This window comes from Eubalaena glacialis, chromosome 14, assembly GCF_028564815.1.
Source record: "Eubalaena glacialis isolate mEubGla1 chromosome 14, mEubGla1.1.hap2.+ XY, whole genome shotgun sequence".
NCBI classification, from domain to species: domain Eukaryota; kingdom Metazoa; phylum Chordata; class Mammalia; order Artiodactyla; family Balaenidae; genus Eubalaena; species Eubalaena glacialis.
Genome location: NC_083729.1, coordinates 85754540 through 85773544, shown reverse-complemented (window position 1 = coordinate 85773544; position 19005 = coordinate 85754540). Strand labels below are relative to the sequence as shown.

Below are 19005 nucleotides of genomic sequence, written 5' to 3'. Positions count from 1 at the left end.
AAAATAGGCAATGTTCGGTCTTGCAGCTCTCAGACAAGTTACTAGGTCTTAATTTCAGTCCTAACATTTAATGATAAAATCTCTAATTCTGATGAGATAATCAATTTAAAACAAGACTGCAGGCTTGGATTAGAACTACATAATTTCAAGATTAGAACTACAGATTTCAAAAAATTTGAAAATCCTATGATGGTAATCTATCAGATTAAATTTCTGGGTGTGGGGAGTCTACCAGAAGACGGTATTCAATCAGTTTTGTGGGGGCGGGGAAAAGAATAAAGAATGGTCCAGAAAAGCCAGAACTAATAAGCTCAAACAGATCCAGGTGAAGGATGGCAGGGAAGTCTACCTTTGTTACAACCGGGGAAGGCAGGGGTAGAATGAAGCATGGCCTTACCTCAGCAGAGGGGCTAGTTCCACAATGTCAGGTGGCTGAGGGCAGCCCAGGAGGAACACTGGTTCTCTTACACATGGTTGCCACAAGACTGCTTTCAGGTTTCTCAGCGATGCTCCTCAGCCCTTTGCTGCTGTGGGTGGCTTTATAAGGGCAGGGCGGGGCTGCTCGAGGTAGAGGTGTGGGAGCGATGGCGTGGCTGGTTGACTCTTAGACCCCAGGCTGAGGACCTTCTCTGGGCAAGTGGATGTCAGCGTTACTTAAGGGTGTTAGAGTTTTTGCTGTCCTGGGGCCTAAACTGGCCCGGAAACTGGGGAGTGATCTCAAGTGCACTATCCTTGAGAGACATTTCAGGGTGTTCCTGAGAGAAATGATGATGTCCCTCTCCCAGCCTGGGCTTGGGGTGTGTTTTGGGGTAGGACTCTTGGGACCTGTTTCCATGGGAAGAGTCATCTGAGTCCGAGGAGACCATCTCCTGGAGAGGTAGCCTCTTGGTGGCTTTCTTTTTCTTCCTTCTAGGGTTCTCCTGTCTTAGTGCTTGTAAATCCCCAGTGTTAATTTCTTTGATTGGCCATATTAGGAGAGAGTTCTTTATCTCCATGTCTTCCCTAGAGAGAGAGAGAGAGAGAGAGAGAGAGAGAGAGATCAGGGTTATCCTGGTCTTGATGGCTGCTGTGTCTACAGAAATGTTCAAGCCAAGAGGTAACAAGTGTGGTGAGGATGTGGAGAAAAAGGAACCCTCATGCACTGCTGGTGGGAATGTAAACTGGTACAGCCACTGTGGAAAACAGTATGGAGGTTCCTCAAAAAATTAAAAGTAGAACTACCATGTGATCCAGCAATTCCACTTCTGGGTATATATCCAAAGGAAATGAAATCAGTATCTTGAAGAGATATCTGCACTCTCATGTTCATTGCAGCATTACTGACAATAGTCAAGACATGGTAACAACCTAAGTGTCCACTGGTGGATGAATGGGTAAAGAAAATGTGATATACATGGAATATTATTTAGCCATAAGAAAGAAGGAAATTTGCCATTTGTGATACCATAGATGGACCTTGAGGGCATTATGCTAACTGAAATATGTCAGACAGAGAAAGACAAATACTGTATGATCTCACTCATATGTGAATCTAAAAAGAGCCAAACTCACAGAAACAGAGAATAGCATGATGGTTGCCAGGGGCTGGGGAGGTGGGAGAAATGGGGAGACGTTGGTCAAAGGGTATAAAAAAATAAAAGACAATATATCAGGCAGTTTATTTATCTAGAAGTGTCATCCTTCAAAGAAGGCATCTTGGCAACACCACGACCCCATCTCAGCCAGGCCATCATGGCATACCATTTCGGGAACTTGCCTCTTTCAGGGCCTTTAGGGTAAAGTAAGGACACCAGCTGTTCAACCTTATTTTGCTCCCATAATCAGTACCTGCTACCTTGATCACCCAGCTTTCACTCTGAGTAACTCTGACCATGGCTGCTTCAGATCCTTTTGGAAATTGTCAAGAAAAAAATTAGTAGAGTGGAAAAAGATTTTTAGTTACTTTTTTTTTTTTTTAAAGAGACAGTTAAGGAGTTTTTTTGTTTGTTTGTTTGTTTTAATTTATTTATGGCTGTGTTGGGTCTTCATTTCTGTGCAAGGGCTTTCTCTAGTTGTGGCAAGTGGGGGCCACTCTTCATCGCGGTGCGCTGGCCTCTCACTATCGCGGCCTCTCTTGTTGCGGAGCACAGGCTCCAGACGTGCAGGCTCAGTAATTGTGGCTCACGGGCCCAGCTGCACTGCGGCATGTGGGATCCTCCCAGACCAGGGCTCGAACCCGTGTCCCCTGCATTGGCAGGCAGATTCTCAACCACTGCGCCACCAGGGAAGCCCTTTAGTTACTTTTAAATAGAAAAGTTCATCAATCAAATTCCTCTTCAAAGGATCAAGATTCACCACATGTGATACTTTTCAAAGATTGGCTCAAAGACTCAGGAGGTAATTTCCAAGAGACATTAAAAAATTGGCCTGACCAGTTCACATGCATTAGGATAGCTATTGCCAAAAAAAGAAGAAAAAAAAAATCAGGAAGTAACAAGTGTTGGCAAGGATGTAGAGAAACTGGAATCTTTATGCACTGATGGGAATGTGAAGTGGTACAGCTGCTGTGGGAAACAGTGTGGCAGTTCCTCAAAATACTAAAAATAGAATTATATAAGCCAGAAATTCCACTTATGGGTATATACTCACAAGAATAAAAGCAGGGACCCAAACAGATATCTGTACACTGATGTTCATAGCAGCATTATTCACAATAGCCGAAAGGTAAAAGAAGCCCAAGTGTTCATGGACAGATAAATGAACAAACAAAATATGATATATACATGCAATGAAATATTGTTTAGCCTTAACAAGGGAGGAAATTCTGGCATTTGCTGTAACATGGACGAACATTAAGCTGAGTGAAATAAGCCGGTCACAAAACGGCAAACACTATGATTCCACGTAGATGAGGTACCCAGAGTCGTCAACATCACAGAGATAGAACATAAAACGGTGGTTGCCAAAGGCTGAGGGGAAGAGGGAGTGGGGAGTCCGTGTTCGTAGGTGCAGAGTTTCAATCGAGAAATTGAAACAAAGCTCTGGAGATGAATGGTGGTGATGGTTGCACAACAATGTGAATGTACTTAATGCCACTGAACTGCATGCTTAAAAATGGTTAAAATGGTCAATTTTATGTTATGTATATTTTACTACAATAAAAAAGGTGGCCTGAGCAACAGCAGTAGCATTGGAACAAGGCTTCCCAGGAGGCCACCAACAAGATGATCTTTAAATATGAGGCCAGCGCCTGTGTGGATGGGTAAGTTCTGTGAGGCCAGGTTCTCAGAGACTCAACTTGAAATCACGCTACAAGACTGGAATCACCAACCTTGTTCTTTGAAATCTAAAATCTTATCCACCACACTACCATCAATTCTCCCGCAAATCGCTACCCTGCTCCAGAGGAGCCTAAGTTGACACATACTATTTCCTTTTCAGGGGTTTTCTCTGTTTCCCATGTATTAGAGTTGGTCACAGTCTATAACCTATCAGCTCTCTGACAGAAGAGCAGCAAGGAAGGAATGCGAAGAAGAGAGTTTTCCGGGTGTACTAAAGGCACCCAAAGGGTAAGATAGAGGAGAGGCCTACCTGCCCACCTGAAGGACACTAGGAGATGATCTTGGAAGGAACCCAGGAAGAAGAGCATATGAAAGACCAAGAAGCAATGTGTGTCCAGCCCTCCCTCAGTAGGGGGTTGGTCACATAAGTGGTGGACCACCTGGACAATTAAATTCGAGGCAGGCAATAATGGAACAAGAAGTGCCCTTGTCATGTAAAGATGCAAGTAACATATTAAGTAGAAAAAATGGTGCAAAACAGAATGTATGTTACATGTTCATTTCTGTTATTAAGATTGTGAATATGGGGGATGATTGGAAACCTTCACATCCATCTCTTAATAGTTGCCTCAGAGAAACGGATTCCAGGAGAATTGTCACTTTCTCCACATTAAGAAATCTTTTTTTCAACTGTCATAAATGATTAAGAGAAACAAAGGTTTCTATTTTGAGGAAAAAGAAGCAAAATAGCAGAGAAAACACTCTAGAAGGATATACATCAAAATGCAAATGGTGATTACTCTTGAAATGTGGAACTACGGATGGTTTTTATATTCCTTTTGTTTTGTGCTTTTAATTCCTAAATTATATTAACTATGCATTACTTTTTGAATAAGAATAAAACAGTATAAGTTATCATGATTCGAATAAAAATGGGCTGGGATTTTGATGAAGGAAAAGCCTTTACATCAACCAAGCAGATGCTGCTAAGCCATCCTATTATATTCTCCAGAATGACTGATGTCGACCAAGTTCAAGATATTCCACAAGGAAATGTCACCTTATGGGATGGGGGAGCAGGGTAGGTGTGAATCTGATGTGAAAGCTCTTATCCACGCCCCCGGCCCCCCACGCACCCTCACTCTGCTCTGTGGGAAGGGGAAGGGCGGCCACACTCCCGACTTCAGCCAGTGGACATTCTCCACCAGCACAACTGGAAGGGCCCTGCTAAGTGGCTTTCTTTTGACCTATTTCATGCCAAAACCGAGTTAGATTTAGTGCCCTATTAATTATTTTAGGCTACAGAGTTGGTCAACACTGCCAGGGATCGTGGACGAGCCAGGCACTGTGCCTTCACTGGCTCTTCAGAGCAGCTCGTTCCACTGCGGGGAAGAGTTATGAGCATCCTGTCCGTGCTCTCCTTCGGTCAAAATCCACCGCATTCACCTGACCGGGCACTGTCAGCTTGCCCGGTTCCCTGAGGCCTCATGTCTATTCTGCCCTAAGTGTGTCTCTGTTGGCAAGGCCATCTTAGAACATGAAGAACAGGAGGACGTCTGGGGTAGGCACCGGATAGACATTTGATGAGGACCAGGAGGCCCCTGAGTTTTAACAATGGAAGGGGCAGAAAAAGGAGAGACTGATAAGAAAAGGCAGTTTTGGCTATCCAGATTGCTCTCACTGGCCCTCAGGGGTAACGAATCACCATGATTCTCTGTGTTCTTGTCCCAAGTACCAGCACGCCTTCTGAGGACAGGTAATGGCACCTGACCCTCTGGATAAGGTAGGACACTCACAGACAGGGTTATGGCGGAACTGCTTGTTTTCCAGGCCTTAGGAAATGGGGCTCCTGATCTGACCAGAAGGGACTGAGGGAGCTAATGACATATACAGGTTTAATGATTTCCAGAGGCACAGCTCCTTCTAAGGGAAAAATAGTCAGTAGTGACCGGGTGAGATGATGGGAAGTGATTCATCTCAGAGGCAGCACTGAATCTTGAAGTTTTAATCGATGACTTAATATCCCTGCTGTCAGGAAGGCAATGTGAGGCCATGCTACATGGATAAGGGGAGGAGGGTTCAACAATATGGGAATTATCATTTCCTTTGGGGGCACAGTCCTAAATCCGAATAGCTTGATGGAAAATTGCTAAACTGCTCAAAGAAAGGTAATGAGAGGCTAATATTTTGTGTAATAGGAATTAAGAGCTGGCTGCAGACACAGACAAACCACATCAGAACCTGGGAGGGGGCTCTCCCCTCCAGGATTCTCCTACCCAGCCACGTCCCCAAGACCACACGGTTATAATCGTGCATCAAGGGAAGAACACTCTTGTCTTCAGGATCTCACTGCCCACCAACCTCCTTCAGATGCCCAATGATTTTTCCGGAGCACAGAGAAAATGATTAGTCCAATCTGGTTTTCCTGTGATCCCATTTAGAATGTTGTTAATTTTTTCAAGAAATCAAACTCCCTCTATGGTGAATCTTCTTAAAGAGGAGACTTGAAGGTAATTTGCCCAAGCCTTGTTCTGTCAAGAAGGAAGGGAGGATGGATTCCAGCTCTGCTGGGAGGGGTTTCCTGCCAGTTACATGGCACCAGAGGCGCCCTGCCCAGAGGAGCACGTGGTCCTCACCTGTGGGTGGCTGAGTAACAGCTGCTAGAGGCACTTCCCTTCAATGGAGAAAACCGGAAGTCAGAGCATTAAGCCCACCAAGCACGCTTTCCCTGAAGGAGCCAGAGGCCACAGCCTTCTGATGTGAACAGGACCCCAGGGGAGGTAGTCAGGGAAGACCTCGTGCTGTGAATCTCCTGCCTGGCAAGGAGGGAGGATGCCAAAATGAAGGAAAATTCCTTCTGGCCCCCTTGCTTTTTGGAGTTAGGAGAAATTACATGTGTGTTCTCTAAATGGAGAAAGTTACTGACAGGTTAGGGAATATTTTCATTCAGAACAGACATCTCTGATGGCACGAAATGCAGAAAAAGCTCAGGGACTTTACTGAAGGTAAGGCAAGGCAAGAGCAATCATTTCCCTCCACCAGACACACCTCTCTCAGTGGTGCTGTCAGAGAATGCAATCATCAGGTTTCAAAGGAAAGAGAAAATTGGAAGAGCCTCACCTGACCTCACATGACAAACATGGTAATACTAAAACTCTCTCCTTTAAGGACTAGTTATTTGGAATTTAGCAAAATGGGTAACATATTTTGCAAGACAACCTTGCTGTAAGTCTTCAAGAATCATTTGTGTCAAATTTTGAATTGAAAATGAAAATTTGTATCAGCTGTGGCCATATTCAATCAATTTTGAACCCTTTACCTTCCAAATACTTTTCTTCCTGCCTTTCACTGTGTACCACCCTTGTTAGGAACCAGAGGAGGGGCTTCTAGAAAATACTCTCAGTCACCCCAAACTGAAGACCCCAAGAAGGCAGAAAAAGAGGAGGGGCAGAGGGTGAAGAGCTGGATGTCTGGCATCCTGGTCCACAGCTGTTTGGGGCCATATACCCCTGGTCTTACCAACCCCAAAGGGATGGTTATAGTGGATTCAATATTTTAAAATTAAATTTAGCCATATGATGTCCCACTGAAGTTGTAACCTACAGTACATTTCTTTAATTAGCCCATGAAGAAAGCACCATTTTTTTTTTTTAAATGGTCTCATCTGGGGTAATAGTGTGAAGATTTACTAAAGAACAACCAAACGGAGGTGGCACATTTAGAAAGGAACTGAGAAAGAGTTTCTGATGAGAAAGGACCTACCAGAAGGAAATCCCAGTGTAGATACAAAATAAGACCTACGCCTTTATTCTGTGTGTTCACATGTACCAGCCCTGATTATGGAAACAGAGACAGATTAAGCTCTGAACGTAGCGGGCTGGATGTGACCTCTGCTTAGGAGAATTAAATGCAGTCTCTTTCTAGCAGAGAGGCAGCTAGAGCAACAAAACAGTGGAAATTACAATGGGAGACAAGGGGGTCAATGAACGCTTCCGCTGTGTAAAGCCCCAGGAGCTGGGGTAAGTAACTAGCAGCAGAGTTTTAAATAAGGCCTGGGGTAGTACTAAGGTAGAAAAGAATGAAAGGTTTTTCTCAACATAGAAAGAATTGAATTTTAATTCTAAAATAGTGATTGATAATACTGAGTTTAGTGAAGACAGTACCTAGACACAAGTATCCATATTCCTTTATAATGTACTGTAATTTAGATATCATATTGTTTGAGTAGGATTTTGAGACCAACAAAAGTGCTATTATTTAAAATGATATATTCATCTAGAAAAAGACTGAAGGATTGTAGAATATATTTTCAACAATCATACCTAATAGAAGCTTCTCTGTGGAACTACATACCCCTCAAGGAGCCTTGCTGGGCATCCCCTAGTATTTGTGTGTTCATCGGTTCATTCTCCAAATAGTCCTTGGGTACCTCCTGTGGGCTGGACCCTGGCAACCAGGATTTAGAAGCAGATAGAACCTTGCCCCCGCTTTCAAGGACTGATGCCTAGTAGGAGTGATGGTCCTGAAAGTACATGGCCCAACACAAGGTAAAATTCCTATAATGAAAACGTCTACAGGATGCAGTGGGATCACCTCACCACGTAGGGCTGGAGTCCTGGAACACAAGGCTTGCGTTCAATGTTGGAGTTCCCCAGGTGGCCAAGGGCAAGAATAGCATTCCAGGGAGGAGATACTTAGTCTATGTAAAGGCACAGAGCCTTGAAAAAGCACAGCATGGGAAAAAAACTGCAAGTTTTTTTAATGGTTAGTTTACAAATTTAATATGGTTAGTGTGCAGAGGGGCTTTTGGGAGGTTTATTGGGGAGTGGCTAGGGGAGAAGTAAGGCCAGCTAGGCAGGCCTGGTTCAGGCCAACAAAAGGCTAAGCTAGGATAAGAAGAGGGATGGGGGGGGGTTCATGGGGGAGGGGCAAGAGCAGATTTACATGTGAGGAAGATTCCTCTGCTCAGCACTTAGGGGAGATGGCGGGACCTCAGGGCAGGAGGAGGTGGGAGGAGGAGGCCTCAGGAAATGAGAGCACTTGTGCAGCTGAGCTGAGAAATATTTGCAAGCTGTTTATGGAATGTGTATGTCTCTAAATAAATCCACTTCTTACCTATCACTTTGTCTCTTCACTGAATTCTTTCTGTGATGCGACATAAAGAACCTGAGCTTCCAGGTGTGTGAGACCAGGTGTGTGATCTCAGTTAAAATACAGTGGGCTCAACTCCCAGTCTGGATTTTGGCTGGATTCGAGTCCCAGCCCGTGGGTTCAAGTCCCAATCTGAGTTGTGCGGTTTCAGATCTGGGTGTCGAAGGGAGAGGAGGGTGCTGGGTCACACTGCAGCAGGCAAGGAGCTCTAGTTATTTAGGATCGTGTGTGCACACGTGCGTGTGTGTGCGCAAACAGAAGAGGCAATTTTGGGGTTTTGCAGAGGTGAAGGAATCGGTGGAGAGGAGCTAAGGAGAGAGGGGAGGAGAGTCCAGGGATAAATCACAGAGCAAGGACCCAGGCAGGGGGGGACAGGCCTGCTGGACGGAGCAGCATTGGATGAGGAGGGACTCTGACATCAGGGGGAGAGATCCAGGCTTCCACAGGCCCAGAGGTGAGGAAAGCAGCGCAGGGAGAGAATGTCTGGTGGTTTCTGTTTATGAAGCACAGGGTGAGGCCACTGGGAGATTGAAGGTTGGCACCCAAAGACGGCTCAACCCGTGCTCAAAATCCACCTTCACCTCCAAGGTCAGGGCTCTGACTCCAACTCTGATGCCCCTCGTTGGCCCCATGGACTTGGTCTTGCCTGCTCTTCAGGCCTCAGCTTTTTCTTACTGATTTTGCTTTAATCCACCTTTCCAGTTGTTAGCCATCCTGCTGCCTCAGATGCAAATGTGTTTACCCCACTGTCGCCCCTGGAAACCACCACTCACCCACCCACACTCACCTGGGCACAGGCAAGCCAGGGCCAGCACCTCACTCTCACCCCCAACAGGGAGAGGTGATGAGTGATTAGTCCCAAGTGCAACTTAATCTAACCTGTGCTTTATAGTGAGGCTTCATTAGAAGACCTTGAATCCTTACAAATAAGAGGGAAATAATTCCTTCAGAGTCATGACAGGATTGAAAGTTTTGCTGAAGGGTCAGTAAAATACATAATGTTGAACTTGAGATTAGAACAAGATACACAAATAACCAGCAGGTAAAAGCTGTGACGTTGAAGGAACAATCATCATAGACTTGCACTTTGGTAGGAAGTCCTCCATCTTTGCTTTTCTCCCCAAGTATGTAGAGATCGTGGATCTCAACTCAGAAACAGATTAAAAGTGCAAAGATATAAATAAAATTCAGAAAGTAGAAAGTTGGGTCCACTTACACTTTTGAATCCTCCTGAATTGGGGGTGACTTAATATGAGCGCAAGAGAGAGCATATTTGTTTTGGCTGATCTTAATAAGTGCACTCCGAGGGCAAAATTCCTGTAATAATACCAAAAGAGTTCATTCAATTTAAATCAGAAATGTCCACAATTCAGATGTAATTTTAATCTAGCTCAACCCACTGTAATAGCTACCAGCCATTATCCTGTTCTGGTGTTACTTAAGAGGGCAGCGTAAATGCAGAGTCTAGCTGGATAATTTTACGCTGAATAAAAGTCATCATTGAGTCCTACCTGTCATTTCTCCACATCCTGGATCATTTGTCAAGTCCACCATTTGTCTAGGTGTGTGTGTGTGCAACGTGCATCCACTGATGTACACGCGTGCACACAAACACACACAGACACACATCTTCATATAACCACCTTCCTTTCTAGCTTAATTCCAGCCTTGGCCATCTCTTTCCTGGACTTATAAACTATCAGCACCACCCCATGCTGTATGTCCCACTGTCAGCCCCTGGGTCTCCCAGAATTTCTATCAGAATTGTCCTCAGCGTCCATCCCCAAGACCATGTTGTCTAGTCCAGGGCCCCACTGCCAAGGGGGGTAACCTCCAAAGTCCTTCCTGGGCTCTGAGGCTCTTCCTCAGGGATCCTGGGTCACCAGCTTCATCTCTCCCCACACCTGGGACCCACCCACAGGCATCTCCTCAAACGTCCCTTGATTTGCCTTCTCCTCTCTTGCCTGGTAGATGTCCCCAGAGCAGGGCCACCTGGCAGAGATGCTTCCCACCCGCTGCCCTTCCAGGCTCCTTCAATGTCATCCAAACAGCTCCAGGAAAGTCCATTATCTCTCACGGTTTTTCCTGGGTTGATGAGAAGGTGCCCTTTCTCCCTCTTGTTCTGTCGGATGGGATACAGTGCTCCTGGGGCCACTGGCTCTGAGGGCCTTCACTCATCCATCCTACATTTCATCCCTTCATCCTAAAATTCATTCACCATGACCCCTTCCCTGATGGACATACCCCATGCTACAGTCAAGAATCGATTAGAGATTCACTTTGTTATACAGCAGAAACTAACACAACAATGTAAAGCAATTATACTTCAATAAAGATGTTAAAAAAAAAAAGAATTGATTAGATATTTTTGTTCCGTTTACTAGGCAGTTGGGCATAGACATTTAGAGTGCAGGCCACGGAACCAGACTGCCTGGGTTCAAATGCCTGTAACACCGCTCACCCTGGGTGTGACTTCACCTCTCTGCTTCAGGTTCCTTATCTGAAAATGGGGATAAGAGTACCTACCTCACAGTGTTCTGAGCAGCCAGCTGTTCACTATGTGTGAAGCACCTGGGTTAGTACCTGTGCCACATAGTAAGTGCTGAATAAGTTAGCACGACTCTTTCATTTGCTACTTTTCGCTTGCCAATCCATTTTCCAGGCGTATTAAGTGGGCCATCAAAACAATGTTATTTCCATTAGAAAACATCATTCATTCAAGTACCTTATACAGCAATTGTGAGAACTTGCTCTTCATCAGCAGCGGTACCAGGGATGCAAAAATGGATAGGACCCGGTCCCTGCCTTAAGGAGTTGGGAGATTGGTGAGGGAGCCAGGGTGGGAGGAAGGCAGGACAGTGTGCAGGGGAACCTGAGGGCCTCAGCAGAAATCAGGCAGCGTCTTCCGGTGACAGGAGATTTTATGGAAAGAAGATGGGCAGGGCGGTCCAGGAAGGGTTAAAACCCAGGGGCTTGGGAAAGCCCACTGTGTTCGGGAAGCAGTGAGCCTTCCATAGGGCTGGTAGCCAAGCTCACAGGGCAGGCGGGGGGTTGGGCGGGGGTCGGGCTGGGCTTTTCCTTGAGGTTGCCGAGAAGTGTGTGTGTGTGCGTGTGTGTAGGGGGGTGAGCGGAGAGGGGGCACATCAGGTAGGCAAGTGACATCATCAGATTTGTAAACTGATAATGATTTTTTTCTAAAACTTTTAGGAAAAATACAGAGGGAGAGAGAGAGTGGGGCTGTAAGAGCCTGGGGAGGCCGTTGACAAAGCCAGAATTGGAGCGAGCCTCCCCAGACCCCAAACGTGGAACGAGAGCCCCAAAGACCATCTGACAGAGGAGTTAGGAGGCCACAGCGACCTTAGCAAAGGCGGATTTTGTGTTGCACAGCGGACAGAACTCTAACCACAGGGGCTGGATGTACAGGGGGAATAGAAACAGCCAGGGAGATCGCTCTTTCGAGACGTCTGGCGGTGCCAGGAGAGAGCCAGGCATTGCCTGCAAGAAAGGCAGGGGTAAAGGGAAGCCACTTTCTGCCTAGCAAGAATGTTCTTTTCTAAGTGAAAGTCTACTTACTCTCCGGTTGTTACATTTTAAAACTGTGTAGACTTTATCTTCAGCCACATCTTGATTTGGAACTGCTATGACAATGGCGGGGACATAGAAGTCAAATCCTCGGGGTATCACAATTTTGGCAAACACATAATCTCCAACCTGTAGATGAGAACATCTTTCACAGCAAATATTTTGCTTATCCATCTTAGAGACAATATTCATATAAGCTTGTTTTAAAACACCCCAAGATGACTAGCAAGTACTGATGCTAGAATTCAAATACATATTTTTTTTTCTCAGTTGGAAAGAGTCGCTAGTTCCAAAATTCTCTGGGCTCATTGGGCCATAGCTGGAATTTTGTGACCAGTTTGGGGAAGCCGCATTTTAGCAGGGCTTCCCCTGACAAGGGTCTCAGGGACAGCCAGCAAGATGGTGAGGGGTCTGGAAACCATATCTTACAAAGACTGGGTGAAGGAAGCTGTAATGTTTCACATGAGGACCAGGGACAGAATGGACGGTGCCTTCCTATGTCTGAGGGGTTATCAGGGACAGAGGAAAGGAGCAGATTTGTTTAATGTGGTTCCAAAGCTCACACCTGGAATCCATGGGAAAAAGTCACAAGAGATAACTTCCAGCAGAAAGAAAGTCTTGTGAAGGGGCATACAAGGCTGCAGGGCATCTGTCAGATGGAGAGGATTCACGGTCAGGGGGAAAGTAAACTGATGTGCCCTCTGAGTCTGCCCAGGGGAGGTGGGAACAGACAACCAATGTGAATCCTATGAGCACTCCTCAGCACTCTTCCTCCTGGCTCACACTATCCAAGAAACAGCAGCAGTGCAGCTTTGGGGGGGTTTTCTCTCTACACTCTCGCCTTGGTGCGGGGATGAGGATAGCACAGAAGGATGTGCCAGACACGGCACAGCTCTGATGAATTTATAAGCAGATGAGAACACATCAGCCTGGCTCACCCCTGGAATGCATGTTCAGGGGTAACTGCATCATGGCATCAAGGTCTGGCATCAACTGACTACAGTGTCAAGGAAAGGGCTACCTCTGCCTTTGTTATTAAATCTGTTTTAGTATAATCTTCTGCACTGAAAGCTTCAAGAGCACCAGCAGTTACAGCAACTCCCGCCCCACGACCATCTATTGTCTGTAAAGCAACAAGAGCCTCAAGGGGCAATGCAAGCAGGCCTGTGCAGTCCTGAGCTACTTAACAGGGCGTTAGCAGATCAGGGTCAGGAGCAAAGAAATTGCTAGGCAAGGGGTCATAGGAAGAGGGGTCACTGTTATCCAGAGCTCTAGGAACGGTGAAAAGGGGCCCAGGAACAGATGGCTGGAGCAGGTACCTGGAGCAGTGGGCAGGGCATGGCGCCCCCCACAGGTGTGATGAACGAGATGGGCACGACCTTGGTGTCTCCATACCTGAAGCCCACGAGCGCGTGGGTAGGGCTCACACACTTCTTCACAACCCCTGTAAGGAATCACATTTAAAATAAAACAGAAAGGCAATGCCTATTCCTTTAGGCTTGCCCCATCCTGTTGGTCAAGCTACGTTACAGCACTTTGCCTGCTTACATCAGTGTGCCCCTTGGTTTCTCCACCAGATAACACTGGATACTCTATGATGCCTGCTGGGGTTGACCAACTCAGAGTGCAGTGCCGTGCTCTGCTCTAGAGCTGAGCCAGGAAGCTAAGAGAATGCGTGGAAACTTGTTCAACCAGCATTACCAGCAGCCATCCTGCTGGGAACACTGTTCCTAGAAATATCCTTTCCCTGGACACTTCCTACCGTCTGATTCCCTTATTTATTTTAGTCATATTTCCTTCTATAATACTTGGAGACAGAAAATCGTTGTTAGTGTACACACTACTGTATATAAAATAAATAACTAATAAGGACCTACTGTCCAGCACAGGAAACACTACTCAATACTCTGTAATGACCTATATGGGAATAGAATCTAAAAAAGAGTGGATGTAGGTATATGTATAACTGATTCACTTTGCTGTACACCTGAAACTAATACAACATTGTAAATCAACTATACTCCAATAAAAATTAAAAAAAGAAAAATCATTGCTAAATTGTGAAAGTGAAAGGAAATATGAATTTCATATTTTCATCCTCAGCTTTTCATCTAATATTACACACCCCACAGTGTCCCTAAAAAAGGAAGAAAAAAAGAAGCAAGAAGTTTTCTTGTCTTTTAGTTACGTGCAGAGATTATTATAACAGGAAAAGAAAATATTGGTGTTAAGGTTCACATATTTTGTCATTTATCCTAGTTGAAATTTATTATATTTTCCCATTTAAAAGGGATTATAAATACTGGGGGCACGTTTTGACTTCCCCGGCAGTAACAGCTGCACTTGGACCCCCTAGTTTGAGACAGAAATGTGCTCGTCCCCACTGGGCTCCCACAGCGTGAGTGCCCGGCATCCTCGTCCCAGCTCACAGACCGGCGTTGACAAAGTCCTATGTGCTTTCAGGTGGCAAAGAAACGGCTGCTGATTTTCATCTCAAGTCCAGGTGTCTTGTTTTAAACGGCCAAAGAAAGGGAAAACTTATTTTTTTTAAAAAACACCACACATACACGAAAACCAGCTTCACACTGTCTGTTTTCTTATTGGACTAAATGTTCGGTTTGGTTTCTGAAATATTCTTTACACGTGGTTCACACATTTTCTACCATAAACTGACTCTACCCTTTTAATTAGGAAAACTAACACTACTTTTTAGAAGGAATTCCTACTATGAAAACAAAGAACCCTTCTGAGTTGAGGAGAATCCTAGCATCCCCAGCACACAAGCCCATCCCAACCTACCCCGACCCCGGCCCTGCCCCAGGCAGGGGTAAAGGTCTGGGCTGCCAAGATGACCTTGTTGGCCAGTGGGACCCTCCACAAATTCTTAGCCTTTGGGACTTTGCAGAATCCAGTCTTAAACCTGGGATGCAGTTTTTCAGGTAACTGCCCCAGTTGAGTAGCTGTGCGACTGTATGGCCCGCGGTGTCTAAGCCATGTATCGGCTGCCTTTTACAGAAAAAGGCTGCCGACCCCTGCTCGAGATCATTAGACCTAGACTTTTGGTATGTTACTACCAGCTCTTTTTTTTTTTTTTAAAAACTCTTTCCTCATCTTTTATTCTGATAACAAGCAAAATAGCTCACTTAGTGCCTTGTATTCTTTTTTTTTTTTTTGAATTTTATTTTTTTATACAGCAGGTTCTTATTAGTTATCTATTTTATACATATTAGTGTATACATGTTAATCCCAATCTCCCAATTCATCCCTCCACCACCACCACCCCCCCGCGGCCTTCCCCCCTTGGTGTCCATACGTTTGTTCTCTACATCTGTGTCTCTATTTCTACCTTGCAAACCAGTTCATCTGTACCATTTTTCTAGGTTCCACATATATGCGTTAATATACGATATTTGTTTTTCTCTTTCTGACTTTCTTCACTCTGTATGACAGTCTCTAGATCCATCCACGTCTCTAAAAATGACCCAATTTCGTTCCTTTTTATGGCTAAGTAATATTCCATTGTATACATGTATCACATCTTCTTTATCCATTCGTCTGTCGATGGGCATTTAGACTACCAGCTCTTTTATGTTCCAATCTCTGCAGATGTGGACCTTTGTTCGCCTCCAGAAATTAATGTAGTTTCTTCCAATCTAACTCTAGAACCAGCCTCACAGTGTTGACACCTGGCTGTCCTCCAAGGCGGGAGGACCCAGAGCTGCTGGCCTGTTCGGTCATGGCTCAGCCTCTGCACTTACCCCTTCTCCACCTCATTAAGGAGTTGCTACCATTTCTAGGCCCTGATTCAAGATCAGCTTCCAATTTTTGGCTGCCCTTACACTGCAGTTTCTCTTTGCCCTCAGCCTCCGAGAGGTGAGATGGTGTTTCCTGCTCTGAAACGTCTCCTGGGACCATGTTAGGGGACTGGGCTCTGGAGGTTGGACCAGCAGGCAGAAAGAAGCATCTCTACTCCGTCATCTTCCTGGGTATGAGTCGGCCTCCTCACCTCAGCCATGGGGCTCTCCTGTACCCAGATATGGGTGAAAAGGGGGCACACCTTAGTTGAGACCCTCAACAAAAACACTGCCTATGCCCAGAGGTCAGGGGAGTGAAGAAACAGTCTAGGCAGACAGCATGGGTGAGTTCATTTGGTGAAAGAAGCAGGAATGGTTTTCAATCTTCACTCCAAACAGGAATTTCTCAGGCTGGAGAGTGGATTTTTTTTTAACCTCTGGCTATAAGAACCTTCTGATATTCATAGTCCGGCTCGAATCCCATTTCCTGAAAAAGGCATCAGTTCTGCTCTACCAGAAGTGTCCCCTCCACCTGCCCCCCTCCACTGAATGCCAGCCTACCCGTCTAGTCATCACATTCTCTTCTTCTTTAGTCTCAGAGGTTTCCTTTATAGCCCACTGTGTTGGTTTTTGCCTTTTCAAATTGCTCTTAAAGTTTTAAAACTGTTGTTAAAGTTTAAAACTGTTGTTAAAGTTTTAACTGTTGTTAAAACTGTTGTTAAAGTTTTCAAATTGCTCTTAAAGTTTTAAAACTGTTGTTAAAGAGCTGTTTGCAGCTCTCTCTACCCCCAGGTGAGGACCCCAGGCGAGTTGTTTATATCTCCCAAGAGGAGATAATAGAAAAACTCTACAGGTAATGAACACTTTCCAATTTCAAGATGCTGTACATTATCATATTTAATCTACACCATGATCTTATGGGGGGTTTAATTGTTTTAAATCTCATTTGGAAAGATAAGGAAACAGGCTCAGAGAACTTCAGTGATTCCAGTCACATGGCTGGTAGAGGCAAGAAGCAGACTTCGAATAAATAAAAACTTAGGATTGTCTGACCCTAAATCATGACCCCTGAGAAAGTATTCAGTCCTCCCCTGCCTCAGCCTTTTTCTTCCATTATAACTTGTTCCAACGACATAGTGCAGAAATCTTGCAACCCAGACTTTTCATCACTGTGAACTTCCTCAGATAAAATGCTGCTTCTTGCTGAACAATGGGAAGGATGACCCAATTCCTACAAATAACGATTTAAAATAAGGTTCTGAAGTGTGTCTGCCTCCTTGCCTTTCAGCATCCTAATAAGCCAGGCTATCAGCTTGTCCCTTCTGTTCTGCACAGCGCAATCCTTCCTCAACTAGTGAATCCACACTGACCCCTGAATAGAGTTAGCCATACGGAAATCCCTGCCCTGATTCCCAAGGACGGCAGCAACAACTGGGCCAGCTCTGCTCCAGTGCAGACCTGGCCCTGAGCGATGGATGCTCTGATCCCATTGCTTCAAAGCCACCTTCTGCTCAGGTACATTTTAAAGCTATTTGTCATTAAAAACATTTAGGAGGTTTTGAACAAAAGTTATCAGAAAAGGAGTCATCAGTGAATATGATGCCTGTGCTCCACAAAACTCTATTTGGCCTTCTTTTTTGTAAGGAGTAAAAATAGTAACCTGCAGTGACCAGGTGATCTAAATGAACATCACTAATGAGGGCACAAGGACATCATGTGCCTTTGGATGGGTTGCCCTGAGAGGGATGTGGCATCAATGATATCACATAACATTTTGGCTGGAAACACATAACCTGAATCTAATCTAACCCAAATTGAGGAACATTCCATAACATAATTGGCCTTACTGTTAAATAATGTCAGTATCATGAAAGATGATGGAAAAGGCTAGAGAATGATTCTAGATTAAAGAAGACTAAAGAGAAATAACGAAATGCAATAACAATTCTGAATTGGGACCTATACTAGAGGAAAAAAAATGCTATAAGGGCTATTCTTGGGACAATTAACCAAATTGAAATATATAGATAAAACTATATAATATTAACTTTCCTGAATTTTGTAACTTGACTGTGGTAATATTAAGAGAATACCCTTGTTCTTGAGAAATACACGTATTAAGGGGCAAAGGAGCATGATGTTACCTAATCTCAAATAGTTCAGGAAAAAATAATGTGTGTCTTATGTTAGAGGGAAGGAGACAGAGAGAGAGAGAATGGAAAAATAAAATAATAGATTGGTAAAATAAATGTGACAAAATGTTAAAAATTGGTAAATCTGGGTAAAAGTATACAGGAGTTCTCTATTATTCTTGCAAATTTTCTGGAAGTTAAAAAAATTTTTTTTATGAAAAAATAACTCTATGAGGGTAAAATAGAGTTGAAGTTCCCAGTTAAAGAAAAGATACATTGACTTTGTGGGGGGGGAGGGGAGTGTAAAGGGGGGCTGTGGGGAGGAAAACAGAAACTAAGTCCCTCCGTAACCGATGCATCATCATTTAATTCAGCTGAGTCAATATTTACTAACTAGCCACTAATCAAAATAACTGATTATATGACTAAATGCAAGTGTTTATTATGTTATTACCTTTTTTTTTTTTTTCTGGCCGCACTACGCGGCTTGCAGGATCTTAGTTCCCTGACCAGGGATTGACTGAACCCGGGCCCTGGCGGTGAACGTGCCGACTGACTTACCACCTGACTGCCAGGGGATTCCCATCAAATATTTATTACCTTTCAAATGACTTATCTGAGCCACAGATTAAAAATTCCCAAATGGCCAAATCCCATGGAGGTATTAGGACTGTGTACTCTCTGCTTCTAGCTGCATATTTAAAAACAACCAGGGCAATAATCATTGCTGGCATGGTCTTAGGTATTACATGTGGCTATGTGTTACCTGTTTCCTCTACTCCCCCAGATCAGCAGCTGTGGGTCTTCTGCATTTCTTTATCACACAGGGATGGTTGGGGGAAAAGTTTGAGCAATACTATTTTTTTCTGGGACCCTGGCCGGCAAACTGATCTCAAGCCCTAGTCCAGCCATTTGGAATCCTGTCATTTTCAGCATTTTCATTCAACTGCTGAAGTAGCCTTGGATCCTGCTCCGTGGCTCAGATTCAGAAAACCAAGCAGGGGTGGCCTCCTATGATCACCTCTCAGCAAATCTAAGCCTCAGAGAAATAGGAGGTTCTCAGGCCCTGCTCTTGCAAAGAAGAGT

General features: G+C 44.7%; 1 protein-coding gene across 1 annotated transcript in view; it reads right to left on the bottom strand.

Moving 5' to 3' along the window:
* Positions 1 to 514: 514 nt before the first annotated feature.
* The window catches only part of VWA3B (von Willebrand factor A domain containing 3B), a 208738-nt gene continuing 190247 nt past the window's right edge, over positions 515 to 19005 (bottom strand). Inside the window, exons 24-28 of the mRNA XM_061211052.1 lie at positions 13313 to 13437; positions 11985 to 12122; positions 9628 to 9728; positions 787 to 1002; positions 515 to 653 (exon numbers count right to left, since the gene is read on the bottom strand). Of these exons, the coding sequence (XP_061067035.1) occupies positions 605 to 653; positions 787 to 1002; positions 9628 to 9728; positions 11985 to 12122; positions 13313 to 13437 (629 nt within the window). The 3' untranslated portion in view covers positions 515 to 604. The remainder of the gene's footprint in view (positions 654 to 786; positions 1003 to 9627; positions 9729 to 11984; positions 12123 to 13312; positions 13438 to 19005) is intronic.